General features: G+C 43.9%; 1 protein-coding gene across 6 annotated transcripts in view; it reads left to right on the forward strand.

Annotated features, from left to right (window-relative positions):
- Window positions 1-24660, forward strand: part of TBC1D1 (TBC1 domain family member 1) — a 122914-nt gene that overhangs the window by 80366 nt on the left and 17888 nt on the right. For 2 of the 6 annotated variants that reach the window (XM_068137553.1, XM_068137558.1), the window contains 7 exons: window positions 1690-1979; window positions 3928-4056; window positions 6240-6359; window positions 7898-8034; window positions 18965-19150; window positions 20221-20382; window positions 22563-22721. In XM_068137553.1, coding sequence (XP_067993654.1) covers window positions 1690-1979; window positions 3928-4056; window positions 6240-6359; window positions 7898-8034; window positions 18965-19150; window positions 20221-20382; window positions 22563-22721 — 1183 coding nt within the window. Of the gene's footprint in view, window positions 1-1689; window positions 1980-3927; window positions 4057-6239; window positions 6360-7897; window positions 8035-14451; window positions 14635-18964; window positions 19151-20220; window positions 20383-22562; window positions 22722-24660 lie in introns of those variants that run through there. The other 4 variants (XM_068137555.1, XM_068137556.1, XM_068137557.1 and 1 more) reach the window with 4 other exon arrangements.

Below are 24660 nucleotides of genomic sequence, written 5' to 3' on the forward strand. Positions count from 1 at the left end.
GTCTAAATCTGCCCTCTTCCAGCTTTCAGTTCTTTTCATGCTGAGTTTTAAGGTCTTCCATTCAGCTATGAGAAAGAGCAGTGCAATGTGGTCTGCATTTAAATCAGAAATGCCTTGTACTGTTAAAAAATGAATAAATACATGTTTTGTGAATGCATCTTATCATGGGAGTCTGTCACATAAAATGTTATGTGACATCTGAATCTTGCAACAAAAGATGCAGGTGCAGCAAAACCAGTGCAGCAATAAGATGAAGGCTAATGGCTTCAAGCTCGAAGAGGTTAGAGTTAGATGAGACATTAGGCAGAAATTCTTCCTCATGAGGGTGGTTAGATACTGGAATAGGTTGCCCAGAGAAGTTTTGGAGGCTCTGAACCTGCAGGTGTTCAAAGCCAAGTTGGATGAGGCCTTGAGCAATCTGGTCTAGTAGGAGATGTCCCTGCCCATGGCAGGGGAGCTTGAACTAGATGATGTTGAAGGTCCCTTCCACACCAAACCATTTTATGATTCTATGAATTACCCTGCTGCTGACCTCTCCTGCTTGATTCCAGCCCTGGAAGTCCATACCATGAATGTAGGATGATATTCATAAGAAACATAAAACAAGAAGCAGAGTCATTTCCCCCCTTTGTGCAGTTAGAAAGCTTTTAGTCTGAGTAAAACAATGTAAACAAAGATCACAGAAGCAGCCAGTCTTCTTCCCTGGAGGCAGCCCAGCACTTGGCTCAGTTGATGCAGCTATTGATTCTGCTCTAGTGCCTAGTCACCTACTGACTCCTGACTTCAGGTTATCAAGTGTCTGCTCTTTCTGCTGACGTTTCTGGAGAGTGGCTGACTCTGCAGGAAACGTGGGAATGACATCGAGCACATGGTTTTACACTGAAACAGGCATCTAGTCAGGGGATTGAAGTCCTCTGTGCAAACCTTCATCTACAGAAGAGGAATATTTTATTGTTAGAGGGCATGCCAAATGTACAGCACTCTGAAGTCATAAAATATTAGGGGTTAGGAGGGACCTCTAGAGAACACTGAGTCTAACTCCCCTCCAAAGCAGGATCACTTAGGGTGAGCCACACAGAAAGGCATCCAGGTAGGTTTTGAAAATCTCCAGAGATGGACACTCCACAACCTCTCTGGGCAGTCTGGTCCAGTGCTCCATCACCCTCTCCATAAAGAAGTTTCTCCTCATGCTGAGGTGGAACCTCCTGAGTTCTAGATTGTACTCATTGTTCTTTGAACTGTCACTGGGCACCACCAAAAAGAGATCATCACATTCATCTCAACACCCACCCCTCAGATGTTTATAGACATTGATCAGATGTCCTCTCAGCCTCCTCTCATAGCGAAGATGTTCTAGTCCCTTAATCATTTTCATAGCTCTCTGTTGGGCTCTCTCCAGTAGATCTATGCCACCCTTTCTATTGCTGTCACAGTCACCCAAACCCAAGTCATCTGTTCACACACCCTATTCGTCTTCACAAAATCACTTTTTCTCTGTGGTTTGTTAACCTAAATGATTGATAAGAAAGTCATAAAACATCAGAGACCCTTTCTTTGAGCTAGTTTGAACTTTTTCTTTGTGCCAGTTTGAAGCAGGTTTCTGTGGGATGTGAATAATAGCACGGGACTGCAACCTCAGAGATTGGTTCTGAACCCAGGGATTGATAACCTTATTTTTTTCACTTCTAGGATCCACCCGAGTGTGAAAAGGAGAAAGACAGACTTCCTGCACTCCCTGCAGAAAGCTCTGTCAAGAGCAGTGGGTCAGTGGGTGACCTTTCCAGCAGCACAGATGATTCTCCTCTTGAGCAGTCTGTCACGATACCTCAGCAAAGCTTTCGGAGGCGAGCCAACACACTGAGTCATCTGCCAACAGAAAGCCAGGAGCCTCTGGTACCTGTTGAAACATCTCCTTCTGTTCCCCAGAGGAAACTAATGAGGTATCACTCAGTGAGCACAGAGACTCCTCACAAAAGAAAGTAAGACTTACTGAAAGCAGGCTATGATATCATTTGTTGAGGGCATATTTGGGGATGACAGTTGCATACCAGGTATGTCCTCTTAATGGATAAGAAATGTATTGCAGCAGCGTGTCACTCATTGGTATTCTGTTTAAAAACACTTTTAACCCTATGTGATCTACAGAGGAGAGAAAGCATGAGACCTGCAGTTCCACAACATGTGTCACACAACCAAATGTAAGCACGTCATGGGATTGTTTCAAAGGGTTTCCATTATCCTTTTTTTTGGGCAATGAATATTCATTCTTTTTCGTTGGTGTTGCTGCTTCTTCTTGCCTGTTTATAGAGAAAAATCCAGCAGCATTTGTGCTGCTGGAAACCTGGCTAATTGGTTAACTCATATGTGACTTTAAAATTACACACAAAATGGACAGATAGGCAGTTTATCGTTGTTGAGAGAGGTGAGGCTTCTTTTTGTCTTGTGTTCCAATGAGCCTGTGTAGATTTTACTCACAAAACCCATCTGCTACTTGCCTTCAGGCTAATGATCTTCAAGCTGTCCTTTCAAAAACCTGCCTCTACATCTCTGAACTCTCTGCTTAACTTCCTGGCAGTTTTCTTCCCTCCCTCTGCCTGCCTTCTTCTAATTATTGTGGAAACATTTCTGTCTGTAGGCTTCTCTTTTGCTGCCAAAAACTGCTCATTTACACAAATCAGAGAGGAGGAGATCTTTGTGTGTTCCAGCTGATTTTTCTCAGCAGGAGGCAGGGCAGTAAATGAACATACCTGAAACAGGTGATGACAGTGAAAAGAAGAGAGTGATAGTGTTTGAAAGGAAACATAACCTGGGTTGCCTTTTTGTTCCTTCTTTGAGCATTTTTTTAGCCTGCAGGGTTAGATAATGATTGGACTCAATGATCTTAAAGGCCTTTTCCAACCAAAATACTTCCATGCCTTGACTTTTAATTCTAAACCACTAGATTTTTAGGGTTTTTTTTAAATGCCATTTAGGACTTGTGTTGTTGGTCTGTTATCTTCATGATAACACCTGATGCTTGTAGCTGCTTGTTCGATCAGCTCTTACCCTGTGACAGGAATTCCACTAGAGATTAAGTATATTTTTTATTTCCTTGGTTATTTCTATTTGGGTTTGGTCATGGCATCTTTAGTATGATTTGAGTGTGCCTGCTCCCTCCCTGGAGGTGTTCAAGGCCAGGCTGGATGAGGCCTTTAGCAGCCTGGTCTAGTAGGAGGTGCCCTTGCCCATGGTAGGGGGTTAGGAAGTAGATGATCTTTAAGGTCCCTTCCAACCCAAAGCATATTGTGATTCTATGATGATAGCTCAAACCAAAAAGGAATCCCTGCTGCTTCCCTTCCATAGCAAATGAGCAGAACCAGGAGAAATGGAAAACATAGAAGCATACTTCAAGTTCTCAAAAATCACCACCATGACAGACTTCTAACAAGTCTTGTCCATGACATGAGTGTTTTTGAACAGTTTTACCTCAAGGCAGAAATTGTTTCCAAAGGTTAAATAAATTCAGTTCTTCCTGTAGCATTTCACTTCTCATCCATTAGCACTCTTGATCATATGCCTGAGTTTTGTCTTAGAGACCAAGGGAAAGCACATACAAAGGAAAAGAAAGGGGAAGGTTTGGGGGAGTTTAAATTCAGTCATGCACTGAAAATGCCTTGCTGAAGCCTCAAAGTGAGTTACCGGGGACGTTGCAGATCAATTTAATTTGTTCAGCCTGTTACTGTATTCATGTAACAGGAAATGGCTTATTTGTATCTGCCAGGTCCCTTCCAAAGATTAGAGAAGGGATTTCACTTGTTTTTTTTCTTGTCTTTTCCTCCCCCTCCTTTCCTCTCCTCCTGTGCTGTGTCCTTTGTGCTACCTCCACTCGGTGGCTCGGGCTGGAATCCTGCTGTGCGGTTCGAACGCATCTGTTGGCGAATCTCAAAGTTCCTCTGGTCAACTTGCACGTTCTCCTACTCTAGCTCATCTTAACCCCTCGGCATCTTCACCCAACTTCTTTAAATACCTAAGGCATAATTCAAGTGGAGAACCAAGTGGGCATTTTGCACAAAAGAGGTGAGCTAGCACCTGTGTGTAGTTTGGGGTAGAGTTTGTTTTACTGTGTCACGAATGTGAAGCTCTGTAGTGTAAGTAATTAAAGCAATTTGATGTAGAGCAGAAGTGGTAGATTTTGATGGGAGAGGGAATTCAGCAACTGCTCAGTTACTGAAGGTAGAGCTGCTACTGACAATTTTTTTTTGGTTTAATAAGTTAAATTCCATCAGACACATGGACACATTACTTTTTTCAGAGCAAATTGCTCCAAAGTAGCTTCTCATTATGCAGCAGACAGCAGCACTGCTTGGGGGATATGTTACCAAGAGCTTGTGATCCACCTCAGTCTACCCCTCCTGAATCATTCAGTTCTGTTCTGCTCATAACCCAGTAAAATAAACCAATCAACCAACCACCTCCCACTCCCCAAATCCAAGAGAACAACCCAAAACCCCCAACCTGTCAGGTCATACATTTGTCCCACTTTGAATAGTATCAAATGATATTTTTCTGTGCTTCCTTTCTTAGAACAAAAATCTGTGCAGAGGCCATTGAGAAAAGGATGTTAACCCATCATTTTCCCTGAGAACCTGAGCAGCTCCCAAAAAGTCTTAACTATGAAACCTGTTCTTGACCTTTTGAGCTAAAAGTGTTTATTCTAGCTCAAAAGGGCTAATGAGACCAAACACCCTTGGGAGCACTGTCAGCAGTCACTGGCCATTCATTGGCAAGCAATTTGGATTTGTTGCTCTTGGGTTTTGTTCTGGGTGAAGATTTCCTCTCTCCCCAAGGTGCTGATTCCTTCGATCCTGAGAAACTACTCATCTGAAAACCTTGGTTCACCAGTTCCTTCAGCTGTATTTGCTGAGTACTAGCTAGCATCTCTCAATTTAGCTTCACCTCAGAAGTCTGGTAAAGCTCAAGGAGGGAAATGTGAGTCTGCAGTGTGCTCTTTTCATTTTGATAAGATTTAATTTGATCTTGAAGGTTAAACTCTCCAAAGTAGATTTGGTAATGGTTCTGCACGTTCAGCAGCACCTGTGCCTTCTCTTTCCCTGTCACTTGAGGCTATACCATGTTGGAACTCTGAGCAACAAAGACTGAAAACAGGAAATCATAGGGCTGTCAGATGGGTTAATGAGTTCAAATCAGTAAAGTAAAACTGCCCAAGTTGGTTGTGATCTGTAAGTGAAATTCCTGTGTAACTGTGATGGATTTACAACATGATAGTAAGTGAAACCTGCTGGCAGGGTACACCATGCTTTGTGCTCGGTCCCAGCTACTGAGGAACAGCTTTACTTCATACTGGTGATGATCCCAGTGTATGCCCCCATCTCAGTCACCCCTTCAGGAGATCATGCTGTATGCCCTCCAACTAGATCATTATGGTCTACCAAAAGTAGTTCTTTCTAATACTTAATTTTTTCAGGAGTAAACTGTCCTACTCCTATGTTTTTATGTACTCTTCTGAGTATCATCAACCAAGGAATTCTCTGTGTTTTCATTCCATGCAGAAACTTTGGCATTGGAGTTATTCCCTTTTCCTTCTCTTAACCTTATTCTTAGTATACTGAGAGCTTTTTATTTGAAAAGAAAGAGCAGGACTATGTTGGCCAAAAGACTGATGAAATTTGATCAGTGCTCCTCTCTGTTGCATAAGTAGAGCCACGATCCTAAATGACCAGTCAGAAGGTGCAGCTTTTAACCTCAGAGTTCCACTCCTGTCTGAGTAAAACTCTGTTAATGCTTTACAAAATGAGATTTGCCAAAGTCTTCTGTTGCACTGAGCAGCATAGTGATTATCAGTGTCAGCTTTTCCTAACCTTTTCCCCCCAACCTGAGTCATTGAAACTGACACTTCAATAAATGTGCAGTGGTAAAAGCTGGCATCAGTTCTTGTGAAAGGAATTTACTTGAAACAGGTACTGAAAATCTTGGGATATAGCAAAGAATGAATAACTACTTTCCTGGAAGTCCATTTATTTATAGTGGGATATTTTAGTTTGCCCAAACAAATACGTGTTTCAAAGTAGCACTTTGTTAGCAGTTTCAGCTTTGACTTTGGCTTCCTTGCTATTCAGGCTTTTAGGATGTAGCTGCCTTTTTTGTTGTTGTTGTTTGCAATGTGTCAGTGTGTATTATTTTTATTCTGTGAGTTTATGCTCCTTTGTTCTAAACTTTACTTTTCCCAACTGCACTCTCAGCATGTCCTACCGTACTGCCTTAAGGAAAAAGCTTCATTCCTCCTCCTCTGTGCCAAATTTCTTAAAATTTCTGGCTCCTGTAGATGAAAATAACACCTCTGACTTTAGGAACACAACAAGGTAGGGTTCTCTCCTAAAGACTTGGAGGTAAAACTGTGTTTTCAAAGGTCTGAATTATTTCAAATGCTTCTTGCACTTGCAAGTTCTGATTTGTGCAACAATTCACTTGCATGTGTCCTGCATGTGATTGCTGTCCAAAGGATGCAGCTGTCCCAGACTCCTCTCCCATTAAGGCTGCAGGACTTAGTGCAGGGTCCTGCATCTGGGTCAAGGCAATCCCAGGCACAAATCCAGGCTGGGCAGTGACTGGCTGGAAAGCAGCCCTGAGGAGAGGGACTTAGGGGTGCTGGTGGACAAGAAGCTCAACATGAGCTCTCAATGTGCACTTGCAGCCCGCAAAGCCAATCAGATCCTGGGCTGCATCAGGAGAAGTGTGGCTAGCAGGTCGAGGGAGGTGATCCTCCCCCTCTACTCAGCCCTGGTGAGACCCCACCTGGAGTACTGTGGAGGTGTTTAAGACCAGGCTGGATGAGGCTCTGGCCAGCCTGATCTAGTGTGGGGTGTCCCTGCCCATGGCAGGGGGGTTGGAACTAGATGATCCTTGTGGTCCCTTCCAACCCTGAATGATACTATGATACTATGATTTTGATGTTGTAATGGTCTTGCAACTTCCATCTGTGTACTTCTGTGGTTATTCCTGCCAAAGGACTGTATTGGCAGTTTTCAGTTAAGAGACTATACATGGTTCATCCTAAGCTAAGCACTGGTAGTGTCTCCAAATTGGAAGGAGAGGATGACCTGTGAAATGTTCCTGCTAGCTGCTGCCAGAGCTGTTTATCCAGAGCTGAGTTCGTTTACCTCTTTAGCTAATGGCAGGAATTAAAGGTATTAGAAGTTGAAAGATGTAATGGGTAAAAGTTACTAGTGGGGTTTTGTTTTAATAGGAAAGCAGCATTGCTGTTCACTGTTTCATTTCATACTCTGAATGTACTTTGTGGGTTACACCAAAGGAGTAACATCCAAGCTTCTTGGACACTGGTACCAAAATTTGTTGCTTATTTGAGATGGTGATTTAAGAACACAAAGGTTAAAAGTTTTGCTCCATTTCTTGCTGTGAAGGAATATATTACCTACCCAGTTCACAGAAGGTTGGAAGTTTACTTGGTGTTGATAAAGCTTCCTGATATGTTCTGTTAAAAGGCATCAGCAATTTTTTGTGTCTCCTATGAATTGCTAGATTTTGTGGATGGCACTTAAGTGGCAGACTGGTAAAGATAAGTTGTGGTGTGTGTGTTCTTAATGCATTATGTTTCATTCACTGCTGCAGAGAGAGATGAAAATGAATTAAAACTGGAGAATGTAAATTGCACAGAGCTGCTCCAGCCCCTTTTGGGGAACCTAAGTGATGTTTGCACCCTTGTTTAAGCCTGCTGCCCCAAAGCAAACTTCACCTACCTGCCACTGAGAGCTTGGCCCAGCATGTGCACAGCACACTGCACTCCTTGGCTCATGTTATGGTGTTCACTGAAGACTGTGTCACTGTGACAAGCAGATTCAGGTAACCTACTCACAAACCACTCTTTGTCCCATCATTTTAGTGACTACGAGTCCAAGCACAGCCAGCAGGCCGGGGGGGACAGCCCTGTCAGGACTCGACGGCACTCATGGAGGCAGCAGATATTCCTGCGAGTGGCAACCCCGCAGAAAGCCTGTGACTCTCCCAGCAGATATGATGGTAAAGTCTGTGCTTATTGCCTCCCTTGAACAGTGCTGGGGGCTATAGTCTTGTCAAGTGCAGATCACTTCATAGACATGGCACTTCAGGACATAGTTTCACAGCCATAGTGGTGTTAAGTTGGACTCAATGACCTCGAGTACTGCCTCCAGTTCAGGGGCCCCCAGCATGCGAAGGACATTGAACTGATGTTGGAGCAGGTCCAGAGGAGGGCCGTGAAGGTGATCAGAAGGTTGGGGACAGGCTGTGAGAGTTGGGGCTGTTCAACATGGAGAAGAGAAGGCTCTGGGGAGACCTTCCAGTACCTGAATGAGGCTGCAAGAAAGACAGGAAGGGACTTTTCACAAGGGCTGGTAGTGATAGCATGAGAGGGAATGGATTGAAGATAGAAGAGTGGAGATTTAGACTGCACATTGGGAATAAATTCTTTACAGTGAGGGTGGTGAGACACTGAAACAGGTCATCCAGGGAGGTCATGGATGCCCCTTCTCTGGAGATGTTCAAGTCCAGGTTGAATAAGGCTTTGAGCAACGTGGCCTGGTAGAAGGCATCCTTGTCAGTGACAGAAGGGCTGGAAATAAATAATCTTTAAGGTCCCTTCCAACCCAACTATGAATTGATGAATCTTGGAGGTATTTTCCAACTGAAGCTATTCTTTGTCTACCAGGTAGACATACTTTGCCCAGTGCTCTGTTTGTACTGTCTTTGCAGTTTCCCACCTACTTTTTGGTCACAAAATCACAGAGTCATGGAATGTGTCTGGTTGGAAGAGACCTCTAAGATATCCAGTCCAACATTCAACCCGGTAATGATGGGTCAGCACTAAACCATGTCCTGGGACTCGAGGTGTGGCCTCCACAGTGCTCTGTACAGGAGGACAATGACTCCCTGGTCCTGCTGGCCACACTATTGCTAATCCAGGCCAGGATGCTGTTGGCCTTCTTGGCCACCTGGACACACACTGGCTCATGTTCAGCCATCTCTTGATCAACACTCCCAAGTCTTTCTCTGCTGGGCAGTTTCCAGCCACTCTGCCCCAAGCCTGGAGCATTCATGGGGTTGGTGTGACTAAAGTGCAAGACATCTAAAATGCCCTCCAGTACTTCAAGTCATATGAAGGAGCTCTCTGTAAGTTTACTTGTTTTGCAGGCTTGGAGCATCTTTTTGGGACTGGATTGTTTTTGAAAGCCTGAAAACCTTCCCACGTTAAATAGGAAAAAAACCCTAAATTGCCTATCCAAGCATTTCCTCTGAGACATAATAGCTGCAAGATACAATCTTAACAACCTGCAGCTGGGTAAGCAGAACAGTTGGAGAAACAAGGGTGGCCAACATGGAAAACAGGAAGTGCTATTAATAGGAGGAGCAATTTGAAGTATCTGGCCTTTTCCTCCACTCCTGTTTTCATTTTCTGGTGTTGTTCCAAGGTACATAGTCAATTTGGGAACAGAGGGAGAAAACTCAAAGAGTTAGGTGGGGTTTTTTTCCCTATTTATAGCAAGTGTTAGGTTTTTCCCTTTGGATTTGCATGCATCTTCTTGAACCTTTTTGGCAGTAAATGATACAAGAGTTGAGGCTGTTCAGCCTGAAGGAGAAAAGGCTCCAGGGAGACCTTACAGCAGCCTTCCAGTACCTGACAGGGGCTACAAGAAACCCAGGAAGGGAATTTTTGCAAGTGCTGGTAGTGATAGGACAAGGGGGAATGGATTGAAGGTAGAAGAGGGCAGATTTAGACTGGAGATTACAAAGGGTGAGGGTGGTGAGACATGGGAACAGGTTGCCCAGGGAGATTGGGGATGCCTTGTCCCTGGAGGTGTTCAAGTGCAAGTTGGATGAGGCCTTGACCAGCCTGGTCTAGTGGATGGTGCCCCTGCCACTAGCAATGAGGTTGGAACTCGATGATCTTGGAGGTCCCTTCCAGTCCAAACCATTCTATGAATCTCTGTAGCCTTTGAGATGTACAGATGATCTTACATTGGACTCACCACTACAGTTCACTCAGTAACCTCTGTAGTTCCAAAGTAAATGTCATTCATCATCTCATTCCTCTTTCTTTCATACTCTGTCAAGGAGAGGCAGCACTTGTGGATTTTTCCACTTACCCTTTCCCCCACTATTTTCCTCTGCTTCTATACATAACTTTCCAGTGAAGCATTGTGCAGTTTGCTGCTTTGCAGAACAGCCAGGTGGTCTCTGGTAAGCCTGAAGCTGAGGCTGATCACCAGTTTGGAGATCTAGAAAGGATTTCCTGCATAGACAAAATGATCTGTAGATTTTCATTGCTTTCCAGATGGTGGCTGGAGGTTTAGATGGTTGAATTATGCTAGTTCTGTTGTAGCAAGCTGCAGTTGAAATGTCCAGCCTCCTCTTCTGTTGATGGAATAGTTGTGCTGCTGCAGGTGGTGTGGAGCACTGGGGGGCAGCATTTCTCTCACCACCACCCTGAGACAGACTCCAGTGTCTTGTCCTCTGAGAACTTGTTCTTCATTCGTTTGTAGGGGTGGAGTGAGTGTTGTGTTCTGTAAAGAGAGATGGAATAAGAGGAGCACAGGTCACTTACAAAAGGGATCACACTTTGTGCTGTTACAACACTATATTGCTTTTGAAAGAAGGTTTCCATTAATCTCTTTTTTGGGGTCTGTTTTTTACGTATCTCCTTCCCTGGAAGTGTTTAAAGACACCTAGATGTGGTGCTGAGGGACATGGTTTAGCACCAGACTTGGTAGAGTTAGATAATAATTGGACTTGATAATCATGGATGTGGCCTTGAGTAACCTGGTCTGCTGGAAGGTGTCCCTGCCCATGGCAGAGGGTTGGAACTAGAAGATCTTTAAGGTCCTTTCCAACTCAAACCATTCTATAATTCTATGGTCTTAAAGGTCTCTTCCAACTGAAACAATTCTGTGATTCTGTAGGTATACAAAATTCACTCTAGATCTCTCACTTACTGTCTTAAACACTTGAAGTAAGTTTCTTTACACCATACCCACCCTACTTTGAGATTTTCAACCTTCTTCTCTAAGCAGAGCCACATTCTGTTGCTATGCAGATGGTTTAGACTTCCTAGTTCTCTGTCTTCAACGGTAAAAAGGTGAAGGGGCCAACCTGGTAGTAATTTTAAACCAGTTATCAAAAAAAAAGTGATAAGCTTTCAAGTGACTCAGTTTTGCAGTGCCACTCACAGTATTACACAAGCACATGTTTGTGAAAGCTGAGGGTGGGTGATCTCACCCTGCTGAGGAGCAGGACACACTTAAAATCAGAGAATCACAGAATCACTTTGGTTAGGAAAGACCTTGAAGATCATCAAGTCCAACCATTACCCAGCTCTGCCAGGTCTGGTGCTAAACCATATCCCCAGCATCACATCTCTGTGTCTTTTAAATGCCTCCAGGGATGGGAATTCATCTCCCTGAGGAGCTTGTTCCAGTGTTTGAGAGCCCTTTCAGACAAGAATTTTCTTTTAAGATCCAACCTAAACCTCCTCTAGTGCAACTTGGGGCCATTTCTTCTTGTCCTGTCACTGGTTACTAGGGAGAAGAGACTAACACCCATCTGGCTACAACCTCCTTTCAGGGAGTTTTAGGGAGTGAGAAGGTCTCCCCTCAGCCTCCTTTTCTCCAGACTAAATTAACCCCAGTTCCTTTGCTGCTCATCACAGGACCTGTTTTCCAGTCCCTTCATCAACTTCATTTGCCCTTGTGCACACAGTACAGAGTGATCATGAAACTTCACTTTGCACTGCAGAGCAGGGGGAAATTTGCATGCTTTTATCTAGCATCTACCAATCTCTGTGCAGTGGACTATTTTCACTCCCATTTTCACATACTGGCTGTTTGTAACTGGTCAAAGTGGGAGAAGTGTTGTGCAGATAGTCAGACACTCCCAGCAAAGCCCCGTGGGTATGAGTAGTTTTGTGAAGTAAATGGGCATTTATGTGGTGTAAATTATTTGGAAGGTGTCATCTAAGGCCATTTAATGATCCTTTTTTAGCAACAAAATGATTATTATAGAATCATTTTGCTTGGAAAAGACCTTTAAGGTTTTGAGTCCAACCATTATCTAACTCTAACTCTGGTGCTAAACTGTGCCCCTCAGCACTGCATCTCTGCCTCCTTTAAACACCTAAAGGATGGGTATTCAACAACCTCCCTGGGAAGCTTGTTCCAGTGTTTGAGAACCTTTTCAGTTAAGCAGTTTCTCCTAATACCCAACCTAAGCCTCCCATAGTGCAACTAGAGAGGTTTGTGGTGACAGGTTGGACTCGATGATCTTTGAGGTCTCTTCCAACCTTAGTGGTACTGAATACTGAACAGAGGACATTTCCTCTTGGCCTATTAACTCATCCTAGTTAATTATTAATTAAGTAATGACTAATTTTTTAGGTGCTGTAGGAAAGCCACTTGTTTAGAATTGACCCAGCTCTGTCCCTCTCAGAGTGCATAGATGCTCATAATCTCGATTTGCAGCACAGGAGCTGGGCTGTAAGCAGTAAGTGCCACACATAAGCTGCGGTGGCTTCTGTGCCCATTGAAGTGTCAGGGCATTTGTCTCTCATTACTGAATGGGTTGTGCTTGGAGGTACTGATTACTTCTTAAGAAGCTCCTGACTTTAAAAGAAAACTCGAGCTCTAAAGCATCTCTCAGAGCTGTTTTAACTGTATTGGAACACACAATCTTTCAAAATTTCCTCATTTAGCCCTTGCCTTAAGTTTTATGTCAGACTAGAATAACTTCCTGCTTCTTGTGATACCCTATCTGAAGCTTTCTGTAGCAGAAGGCTCTTGGTCATGTAAGCACATTTGGTTATGAAGCCAAATGCTGCAGATAACTATCTATGGTTATAGGAGTTTGCTCGTGCTCTGATTTTGTATCATGCATGAAAGGAGGTGTTTGGGACAAGAGGAGATGGCTCAAGTTGCACCAGGGGAGGTTTGGGTTGGATCTTAGAAGAAACATTAGAAGAACCTTCTTGACTGAAGGGATTGTCAAACACTGGAACAGGCTCCCACAGAAGGTGGCTGAACCCCCATCTCTGGAGGTGTTTAAAAGCTACAGCCACATGGTGCTGAGGGCCATGGTTTAGCACCAGAATTGTTTAGAATTGTTGGACTTGATGAGCTGGAAGGTCTTTTCCAACCCAAATGATTCTATGTGTTGCTTTATCTCAGTGGAAGATCTGAAGAGAGCTAAGGATGTTGTGCAAGTCCTTTCCTCTGGGCAGTTTAATCTTACATGACTGTGAAGATTCTGGTTTGTTTGCTAAGCTGAGTTCTGTAATGTTGAAAACAAAGAAAAGCTGTGTAATGCAGAAAATGAAATGCTTCGTGGAATTCTTCCATCCATGTTCTCACCATGTCCTGCCTGATGTCTTATCCCTGGAGAGCAGATGTGACTGGTTAGCACTGCAGGGAGAGCCACATGGCAAAAGCTTCATAGAGAGGATGAGAGTGATGTGTACTTGAGCCTCCTCCCTATTAGCTTCCTATACAAATAGAGCAAGCCCTTCCTTTGCACATGAGGTACTGCAGTCTCTAGGCAGAGATGAGTCTTGTTATCTTGGTCTTGGTATTTGAGGTTGGTTAGACTCAGTGCTTCTGAAAGAATGTCATTAAAATTCAGGCTTTTGAGGTAGGTTTGTCACTTCTGTTGTTTTTCAAGTTGGTGTGTGTGGTTTCCCTCAGAGCATTTCCTTTTTCAGTTTGGACCCACAGACTTGTAGAAGGGGCAGTGTATGTGTTTTTAAAATATAATCATGATTTTTTGAGTCCACTCAGTCCTGAGCCTGAAAGAGCAGAAGTATGGTGGGCCTGTAAAAGTGGCCTGTACAGAGATGGAATTTCATACAGCAGCTTCAAGGGAGGGAGGAACGTATCTGAAAGGAGTGCAAGTCAAATGTGGAAGAGGAGTCAACCAAAGGAGATGAGGTTGGCAGATGAACAGGGAAGCAAGCTTTCAGTGTGTGCTGAAGTGTTCAGGTCCTGCTGAAGTGCAGTGACTAGGCTTACAGACCTTCTGAATGCTGCACATTAACTGGATTGTAACACGTGGCAGTTTGGTTTGATGGAACGTGAGCTCCCAGTTTTGTCCAGCTGAGTTGCTCTGCTGTTTAGCTTTGTTTTCTCTCCTATCCTCCAGGTCGTTTGTGCATAATGAAGCAATACTCAGTTTCTTGCTGCAGTATTTCTGTTCTGGATGTGGAAGCTGGGTGGCTGTCTGTCACCCTGTTGATGATATTGATGGCTTGGGTTAGGGCTGACTTAACCAAATGTCTGGCTTTTCACTGTGACTGGAGGCCTTACCTGCACATTCCACTTCTCCCCCGCCCTTTGCCAGCTGAGCAGCTGATGCAACTCTGCAAACTTTAGGCAGGCCACCTGAGCAGTTAGACAGGTTCATTTGGGTTTCTATACATCCTGCTACCTGCCAGCATGGAAATGGGAGGGAGGGCAGGTTGTGAATGTGTTGCACTTTATCAGAGTAGACTTTAGACTTTTCTGTTAAGTGTCCACAAGTGATAAGAAAGAAAGAAAAGATAGAAAAGGAGCTGCCACTTGGAAGACAAAATCAACCTAGGACTCTTCCACAGAGGAATTAGAGGTAGGGTTGATGATCATAATTGTTCAGCCTGTAGAGTTTTGTAGCCTTGCAGTTTTATTTATAGATTTAACCATTGTGAGTGAAATTCTTTTACTAATACTGATCTTACGAGGTTAGTCAGTAACAGACAAGAAATGCTCAGGCTAGATGGAAGCAGGACCATGAACTTCAATAACTAATGCTTTGCAGTGGTTCAGTGCTGCTACAGTTAAGTTTGATCACTGGAGGACATCAGAAGTGAGTAATATCTCAGATAAATAAAAAGTGACATTTGTTAAGTTGGTGCTTGAGGACCAAACCACAAAATTTGCACTGAGAAAGTGAGATGTGCATGTTAAAACAGGAGGATTTGGGGTCTTGGATGTGTTCATTCTTTCTTTAGGATTACAATGTGTTTAATCATTTCCTTGGTGTTTCTTTGGCAGCCTGGGGTTTTTTGCAGGTGTGTAACCATAAACTCTCTCTGTAGCTAGTCTGCTATTTTCTAACACATATATGCATAAAACATGACTTTAAAGGACATTCATAAACCACTTGAGAGGGTGTGTAGGATGAGGTGTTGTTTTTACTCTAAAATACTGGGTGCTCATGAATGTACTAAGAAGTGAATAGACTACAGCTAGCATGCCGTGGATAAGGCTGTACCTACCTGGATCACTTTGACTTTCTGCATTCATATTTGGTGACCATTTTTGTTACTTCCTCTTTCTTATGGTGATGTTTCTTTGTTGCATGTAGAGAAGATGAAATTTTTTGCATTCCAGATGCCAGTTGTTTCTTTTGTTTTTTTAATGCATGCAAATTTGGGCAGTTCTACCAGCGTTAGCTCCACGAGGCTGAGGGAGCTGGGATTGTTTAGCCTGGAGAAGAGGAGGCTCAAGGGAGACCTTATTGCTCTCTACAACTACCTGAAGGGAAGTTGTAGCCAGGAGGAGGTTGGTCTCTTCTCCCAGGCAGTCAGCACCAGAACAAGAGGACACAGTCTCAAGCTGCACCAGGGGAAGTTTAGGCTCAAGGTGAGGATAAAGTTCTTCACAGAGAGAGTTGTTAGCCTTTGGAATGTGCTGCCCAGGGAGGTGGTGGAGTCACCATCCCTGGAGGTATTGAAGAGGGGATTAGATGTGGCACTTGGTGCCATGGTTTAGTACTCATGAGGTCATGGGTGACAGGCTGGACTTGATGATCTTTGAGGTCTTTTCCAACCTTATTGATTCTGTGATCTTTAACAGCAGTTCCTTTATAATGATCTTTGATAAAAATCAGCATGAAAGCTACTGTGTGTACAGAACAGTGTGGGCAGTGTGGGCATCAAAACCAACAATCAAATCCAAATACTTTACTTATCATCACAAGCTGAAGGTTATTAAGAGTGTGTGTTCCTGCTCTATCTGATGGCCACACCTTGAGTACTGTGTCCAGTTCTGGCCCCTTCAGTTTAGGAAGGATGTTGACTTGCTGGAACGAGTCCAGAGAAGGGCAACAAAGCTGGGGAGAGGTTTGGAGCACAGCCCTGTGAGGAAAGGCTGAGGGAGCTGGGGTTGTTTAGCCTGGAGAAGAGGAGTCTCAGAGGAGATCTTATTGCTCTCTACAGCTACCTGAAGGGAGGTTGTAGCCAGGAAGGGGTTGGTCTCTTCTCCCAGGCAACCAGCACCAGAACAAGGGGACACAGTCTCAAGCTGCACTAGGGGAGGTTTAGGCTGGATGTTAGGAAGAAATTCTCCACAGAAAGTGTGATTGTCCATTGGGATGTGCTGCCCAAGGAGGTGGTGGAGTCACCATTGTTGGAGGTGTTTAGGAAGAGACTGGATAGGGTGCTTGGTGCCATGGTTTAGTTGGTTAGGTGATGTTGGGTGATAGGTTGGACTCGTTGGTCTCAAAGGGCTTTTCCAACCTATTCTATTCTATTCTATTCTCCTAAAGGTTTTTAAGAATTGCAGCCCTTTCACCAGGGATTTCTTTCAATTTACCTGCAAAGGAATAAAGACAAAAAAATATCAGTGAATGTTTCTCAGTTTCTTTTAAAAGATTCAGTCGAAGTTATTCATGGCATTGATATTTTTCATAACTAGTTGTATTTTTGAATGCTTCTGTCAGTGCTTCCTGCTTCTCTTTGCAACATGCTCTTTGCCTTTGAAGTGTCCAATGTTTGTCTTTTGCCTAATTCCCATTCCCCTGGAGTTCATAGTTCTCTGAAAGCCTGTAGATACCCAAAGTTTAAGCAGCTACACTTCTATCCAGAGTGCAAGCTTGTAAAGGTTTCAGTGATACTGCTACCCAAAAACATTGCATTCATTTTTATGTATGTACATCTGAGCCCTTGAATTTAACTGTGGTGCCAAAGCAGTAAATGTTGTGTGAGGAAACAAGTGGGTTTGGACCCACCCTATTTGTCAACTCACTCTTTGAGAGGAGAAGTTTGACAGTGGCAAAAGCCAACAGCTGTGAATGTTTCCATTGTTACTGAGTTACCTGAGTTGCCTTTCAACAAACAAGAAGAGTTTCCTATGCACCATGTGAGTCAGTACGTGGTAGCTTTCTGAGCAGATTCTGAAGGGGTGAAAACCTTCCTGTTTTGTTAGTTTATAGAGATAACTGGGGAGGGGGGTGTGGGGTTAATTCAAGATCTTTATCACCCTGCTAGGCAGTGATAAAGAAATGGACCACTGAGCTAGGACAGAATAATTGTTTCAGGAGTGTCCCTTCTCCAGGAGTTGTTTGAAATAGCACGCACCGATGGACTTGTGCTTGGCTGGAGTGTCTGGGGAATGGCTTTCCTTGCACTGATTTTAAACCATTTTCTTGCCTGCACAGCTGGTCAGTTTGCCCTCAGGGTGACATTTCACAGCCATTCCATTCGGCTGGAGAAGTGCCCTTGTGCAGGCTGTTGGACCGTTCCTTTTCAAGGAGGTGTAAAGGAGTGAAATGACTCATCATTTTACTTTCAGATACAGGTTATATCACAGACTATTGAGCCTTCAGAGAAGCTGTATAAAATAATCAAGTAAAGTGATACTGCAGCAGGCACTAAGAAAACAAAGTATAGGAACTTGTGCTCCCTATGCTGACGACTTAAACCAGTGACGTTCATCCTTTCTCTAAAAAGGAAGATAGCTTCAATAGAATCATAGAGGACTTCTCCAACCTTAAAGATCATCCAGTCCAACCTTACACCTAACACCTCCATTTGCCTGAAAGTTCTGTACTTCTTCCTTTATTTTATAGTGTTTTCAGTCTTGGAATTATTCACATGCTTGACAAAAAGAGACATTTCGTGGCAGGCCAGCTGGAGCCAAACGGAAAAGCACAGAAGGTTATGACACGGTTAAAAGTTAGAAGTGAGAGCAAACATGTCTTAGGTGCCTGTCTCCCTTTCTGCCTGTTTACTTAAAGAACTGGTAATCATCCCATTGTATGGCCTTAGGTGGTGGTGTGTTTGTGCAGCTAAGGGTGTGTGTTGTGTTTGTTAAACACAGGTTAGAGGTTATTCTCTCTGTGTTTGGTGCAATCCGCTCTTTGAATCCCGCAGGGTTTCCGCTGTAGGTTGTGTTTCAGCAATTTCTCAGCTAACCTTTTCCTCTTTCAGTTCTGTCCTTGTAAAGCTGGAGTCAGCAAGCTGTTGTCTTAGTCTATGGCACACTCTTTTCATCAGGTAATAAAAAATAGGGCTCCAAGCTTTGGCCCCTGTGATTCCTGTTCAGAAGCAGCTTGTAAATCTGTTTGGCAGGGGGAGTTGAACTCCATGGTCATCAGAGGTGCCTTCCAATCCCTACCATTCTGTGAAACCTTGCTTGCTTTAGAGGGACTTTTCATAAGGGTGTCTAGTTGAGGAAGAGGAGGTCCAGACTGGCTCTTAGGAAGAAGTTTTTCAGTACAAGGGTGGTGGGACTCTGAAATAGGCTGCCCAGAGAGATTAGGGATGCCTACTCCCTGGGGGTGTTCAAGGCCAGTCTGGAGGAGGCCTTGAGCAGCCAAATCTAGTTGAAATGTGTCCCTCTCCATGGCAAGGAGGCTGGAATAGATGATCTCTATAGTCCTTTCCAACCTCAGCCATTCTGTGATTGGTATTGCTGCCTCCTATAAGCATATATATATAGAGAGAGAGAGAGTATGTTTATCTAGATACCTAGATGTGTTGCTGAGGGACATGGTTTAGCACCAGGTAGAGTTAGAAAATGTTTGGACTTGATGATCTTAAAGGTGTTTCCCAACCAAAACTATTCCATGGTTCCTATGTATGTGTGCATGTGCATATACAATCTTTGAAAACGTGTCCCTTCATTCAGCTGTTCTTGAAAGACAAGCACTTGACAACAGCTTTTCTCTTGTGAAGATTACTCTGAATTGGGAGAACTTCCCCCAAGATCCCCATTGGAACCAGTGTGTGAAGATGGCCCCTTCGGGCCAGTGAAGGAGGAGAGGAAACGCACGCCCCGTGAGCTTCGCGAGTTGTGGAAGAAAGCCATCATTCAGCAGATACTGCTCCTCAGGATGGAGAAAGAAAACCAGAAGTTACAAGGTTGGTGAAGCTCTTGATTACACCCTACTGTAGTACAAATTCACTTTTGGCTTGCTCTGTGACCTTGGCAGCAGATTGGACCAAGCGTTAATGAAACATTTCAGGAGCATAAAGGTAAATCAGTTCAGCAGCATCTCCCTCGGCAATCTGTAGTGTAAGTTTGGTCTTGTGGGGGTGTCCCTGCCCATGGCAGGGAGATTTGAACTAGATGATCCTTAAGGTCCCTTCCAATCCAAACCATTCTATGAATCTCTGTATATAGAGTAGAGTAGAATAGAGTAGAGTAGAATAGAGTGGAACGGAACGCAATGGAACAGAACGGAACAGAACAGAACAGAATAGAATAGAATAGAATAGACCAGGTTGGAAGAGACCTTCAAGATCATCATGTCCAACCTATCATCCAACACCACCCAACCAACTAACCCATGCAACCAAGCACCCTGTCAAGTCTCCTCCTGAACATCTCCAGCGATGGAGACTCCACCACCTCCCCAGGCAGCCCATTCCAGCGGGCAATCACTCTCTCTGTGTAAAACTTCCTCCTGACCTCCAGCCTGAACCTCCCCTGGTGCAGCCTGAGACTGTGTCCTCTTGTTCTGGTACTGGCTGCCTGGGAGAAGAAACCAACCTCTGCCTGTCTACAACCCCCCTTCAGGTAGCTGTAGACAGCAATAAGGTCACCCCTGAGTCTCCTCTTCTCCAGGCTAAGCAACCCCAGCTCCCTCAGCCTCTCCTCATAGGGCTTGTGTTCCAAACCCCTCACCAACTTTGTTGCCCTTCTCTGGACATGCTCCAGCAAGTCAGCATCCTTCCTAAACTGAGGGGCCCAGAACTGGACACAGTTATATGACATATAGTATCTTTAAAAACCAACCAACCAAACCCCAAACAACAAAATCAAAAGCAGAACACCCCTAATCCCAAACCAGAAAAATTAGACATAGAGTGTTTCAGAAGGAAGAGGATTCAGTTTTAGGTGGGCTGCAAGATCAAGTTCTAGGTGAAATTAATCCATTTTACAAACAGTAAACAATATTAACTGGGGCTTTCACTGTGCCACTTTCTAGCTTCAGAAAACAATCTGCAGAACAGACGTCTGAAGCTCGACTATGAGGAAATCACACCATGCCTGAAAGATGTTACTTTGATTTGGGAAAAAATGTTGAGTGCACCTGGAAGGTCAAAGACAAAATTTGATGTGGAAAAAATCCACTCTGCTGTTGGGCAAGGTAAGCACTGTTTGTAATTCTGAGTTTCTGGAATGCATATACATTGTATTAGAAAAGGAAAGGGGGTGACCTCCCTTAACCACTCCTTACAACCAGATTCTCCCTAGAAGGGTTCCTCAGGTTGCTGATTGAAGAAGTGACAATGTTCAGTGTCTTCATGGTTATGGGAATGCAAGTACCAGTCCCATGCAGTAGTAGGTTACAGAGTTGGTGTTCATCTTTGAAGCATATTTAATCTCAAAGGGAAGTTTTACAGTGCCTCAGTGTCATACGATTGGTGCAGTCTGATTTTGCAAATGAAAAGTTGTAATTCCATAAAAAGGCCTGGATAATAATGTCAAAGAGATTGCTTTTGAAAAACTAGTGAAGAATCTGCCTGAATTCTCTGTTCCAGCCTGGCATGCAGTGGGGATGCAGACAGTACAGGTGGATGTTTCTGGAGAACAAGGCATTGTGCCTGCAGTTGTCACCTACAGTCTTGCTGAAAAGCTGCAGGGCTAAGCAGCCAGCCCCTCTCTCCACTTCATTAAAGTTGTATAAACTAAGGAGGGGTTTTAATGTTCTAGGAAATGGGGTTATTACTTGAATTTTGAGGCCCTCACTACAAGAAAGACACTGAGGTGCTGGAGCAGGTCCGGGGAAGGGCAATGAAGCTGGTGAAGGACCTGGAGAATAGGGCTGGTGAGAAGCAGCTAAGGGAACTGGAATTGTTCAGTATGGAGAAAAGGAGAAGAGACCTTCACACTCTCTACAACTCCCTGAAAGGAGGTTGTAATGAGGTGGCTGTTGGTTTCTTCTCCCTGTAACAAGTGATAGGACAAGGGAAGATGGCCTCAAGTTGGACCAGGGGAGGTTTAGGTTGGCTATTAGAAGAAACTTCTTGATTAAAAGGGTTTTCAAACCCTGGAACAGACTACCCAGGGAGGTGGTTGAATCCCCATCCCTGGAAGTGTTTAAAATCCACAGAGACGTGGTGCTGGGTCCCCCATGAGGGACATAGTTTAGCACCAGAATTAGATAGAATTAGATAATGGTTGGACTTGCTGATCTCAAAGGTCTCTTCCAGCCAACACAATTCTGTATTCTGTTCTGTGATTCAGTGTTGTTTGTGCCATGGTTTGACCCAAGGGCTTAATGCTGAGTGCTGTGTGTAGCCAATGGTGAAGATGGCTACTCCCAAGTGCTTTTTCTACTTCTCTACAAATCTTTCCAGTGTCTAAATGAAGCATCAGGAATACACCACTAGGAGAAGTTTAGTGTTTTAAACATTGCAGCTGCCTATAAGCAGTTACTCAAGCCAGTTAAACCAAACTGTCCTTTTAAGTTGTGTGGGTAAGTCCAGGTTCCTACCAGCATCATAGAATCCTAGAGTGGTTTAGGTTGGAAGGGACATTGGTTTCTGGTGTAGATGATTTAACCTTGTGCTGAATAAACTGTGTGTGTAACAACAGACTTGATTTTACTTTCAGTGTTTTGCATATAGACACAGATGAAAGCTATCTTTACCTCTGTGAAGAGCTTAAGTAGCACCATTCCTTCTCATTCAGAAAGAAAGTCAGGTTTTAAAATACTTTTAGGTGCCAGTCATCCAGCAAACCCAACAGCAAAGCTAGAAACTCAGCACCAGCTTCCTGACTGGTTGTCAGCTTTCTGTTGTAGGCTCTAGATCACATCTCTTCTGCACTTGTTGATGCTTTTGGAATGCTTGCACCCTAAAACTTCCTCCTAGCAACAGTGTCAGGTTGGACTCGATGATCTTTGAGGTCTCTTCCAACCTTGGTGATACTGTGATACTGTGAAATGTTACTTAGTGCTTCATGGGGGAAAATGAGAGAGAAGCATCTAAATTTTCAGAGGCAGGTATTGCAGTTCTTGCTGCCTCTTCCAGTACTTTTCAGACTGGATGTAAGCAGTAACCTTACAGTTAGGCAGCTCACCTTGTTTCTCCCTTAAATCTTTGCTGTTAAGGTGCTGTCTGTTACTGATTGAGGAAGTATAAGCACTGTGGTTGAATTTGCTTCTATGGTCTACTGGAGACAGCAGATACAGATCGAGCAGATGGGGATCTGCTTGCATATCCAGCAGATATGGATCTTCAGTTCCTCAATCCTGTTAGCTCAACTGTAGCTGACCCTTCAGTGTGACTACAAATTACTGGTTTAATGACTTTTCTCTCTCAGGAGTACCACGTCACCACCGTGGAGAGATCTGGAAGTTCCTAGCAGAGCAATACCATCTTAAACACCAGTTCCCAAGTAAACAACCACCGAAGGACACACCTTACAAAGAACTCCTAAAGCAGCTAACTTCTCAACAACATGCCATCCTTATTGACCTTGGTAAGTACAGGAGTGGTCTGATACTAAAATGAGGGGGTTGTGGTCTCTGGAAGAGAATTAAATGACAGAAGCTAGCACACAGAAAGTCTCTCAGCATTTACTAGCAGTTTGTTGGGAAGAATTGCTTTGAACCTAGTATCTGTTCCTTGACACCATTAGGAAAAGGTGCATTTCAAGCACAGGGACCCTTTGCAACATGGTAGAAGAGGTTGCTAGTTGTAAGTGTGATGCATCTGTATGTCAGACCTAGGCAGTCAACTCCACAGGTATCTGGAGTAGAAATCATCAGGAAAGAAAATCAGCATTTCCATGGAGGCTGTTGAACCCTGTGCTGTTCATTCTTTATGCCCAGTGTTTGTTGTCTCACTCAAATACTTTCATTTGAAATAAGACAGAAGTTTTGCTTTTTGCACCTTTTTTCATAGGCTCATTGAATGGTTCTGGTTGGAAGGGACCTTAAAGATTATCTAGTTCAACCCCCCCTGCCCTGGGCAGGGACACCTTCCACCAGACTAGGTTGCTCAAGGCCCCATCCAACCTTGCCTTGAACATTTTTGGGCAGGGGTCATCCACAACCTCCCTGGGCAGTCTGTGCAGTGTCTCACCACCCTCACTGTGATGAATTTCTTCCTAATCTCCAGTCTAAATCTGCCCTTCCCAAGCTTCAATCCATTCACTCTTGTCCTATCACTGAAAGCCCTTGTAAGCCTTTTCCTTTTTTAAAGGATAGCTGCTATCAGTGGGTATTTTTATTTACAATAAAGTAATTATAATCACTGCCTGATTTTAAGCAGTAGCTGGCTTCTAATTAGGGAGAGTGAATTGGTTTAGGAGAGGTTAGGAATCACAGAATGTTAGGGGCTGGAAGGGACCTTGAAAGATCATACAGTCCAACCCCTGCTGCCAGAACAGGATCACCTATACTAGATCACACAGGAACATATCCAGGTGGGTTTTGAATGTCTCCAGAGAGGGAGACTCCACAACCCCCCTGAGCAGCCTGTTCCAGTGTTTTGTCACCCTCACAGTGAAAATTTTGTACCTCCTGTTTCCATGGAACTTCTTATGCCTCAACTTCCACCCATTGCCCCTTGTGCTATCTGGGCATCACTGAGCAGAGCCTGGCTCCATCCTCTTGGCACTCACCCTTTACATCTTTATAAACATGAATGAGGTCACCTCTCAGTCTCCTCTTCTCCAAGATGAAGAGCCTCAGCTCCCTCAGTCTCTCCACATAAGGAAGATGTTCCACTCCCTTCATCATCTTTGTAGCTCTGTTCTGGACTCTCTCAAGCAGTTCCCTGAGGTCCTTCTCCAACTGAGGGGCCCAGAACTGGACACAATATTCCAGATGCAGCCTCACCGGGGCAGAGCAGAGGGGGAGGAAAACCTCTCTTGACCTACTCACCACACTGCTTCTAATACACCCCAGAGAACCAAGGCTCTTCTGTTTGAAGTGACTGGTAGGTGGGCTTCAGACAGACTTTTGGTCTTCTTGAGAGTTTTCTATTTTCCCTCACATTTATTCTCTACAGAAACCTGGTCTAGGAGGAGATGTAGGGGGAGTTGGAACTAGATGGTCTTAAAGATCCCTTCCAACCCAAACCATTCTATGATTTACTTTTCAAGGAACAAAAAGTTTTTTCTTGTATTAGAAGGAAATTTAAACAAAGAAAATATAACTAGAGTTAAATGTTTGGTTTAGGGTGGGAGCAAAAGAAATTGCTTCAGGTAATTGCAAAACACCAGGCTTTATATGCCTCAAAAAAAATGATGCCATTCCTAACCCTCTCTTTTAATTTCCCTGATCCTCCTTCTTTAATCACGTTTAGTTCTCTTGTGTGAGATTGTCTTCAACTGGTTGACTCTTGTCACTTGTAGAATGAGGAGATAACAAAACCCAGGCACATTAAATGAGCCCTAAAGTCAGTGCAGTCTC

Source organism: Melanerpes formicivorus, unplaced genomic scaffold (assembly GCF_026170545.1).
Source record: "Melanerpes formicivorus ecotype bairdi unplaced genomic scaffold, bMelFor1.0.p_v2 SCAF_4, whole genome shotgun sequence".
In the NCBI taxonomy this organism is placed as follows: Eukaryota; Metazoa; Chordata; class Aves; order Piciformes; family Picidae; genus Melanerpes; species Melanerpes formicivorus.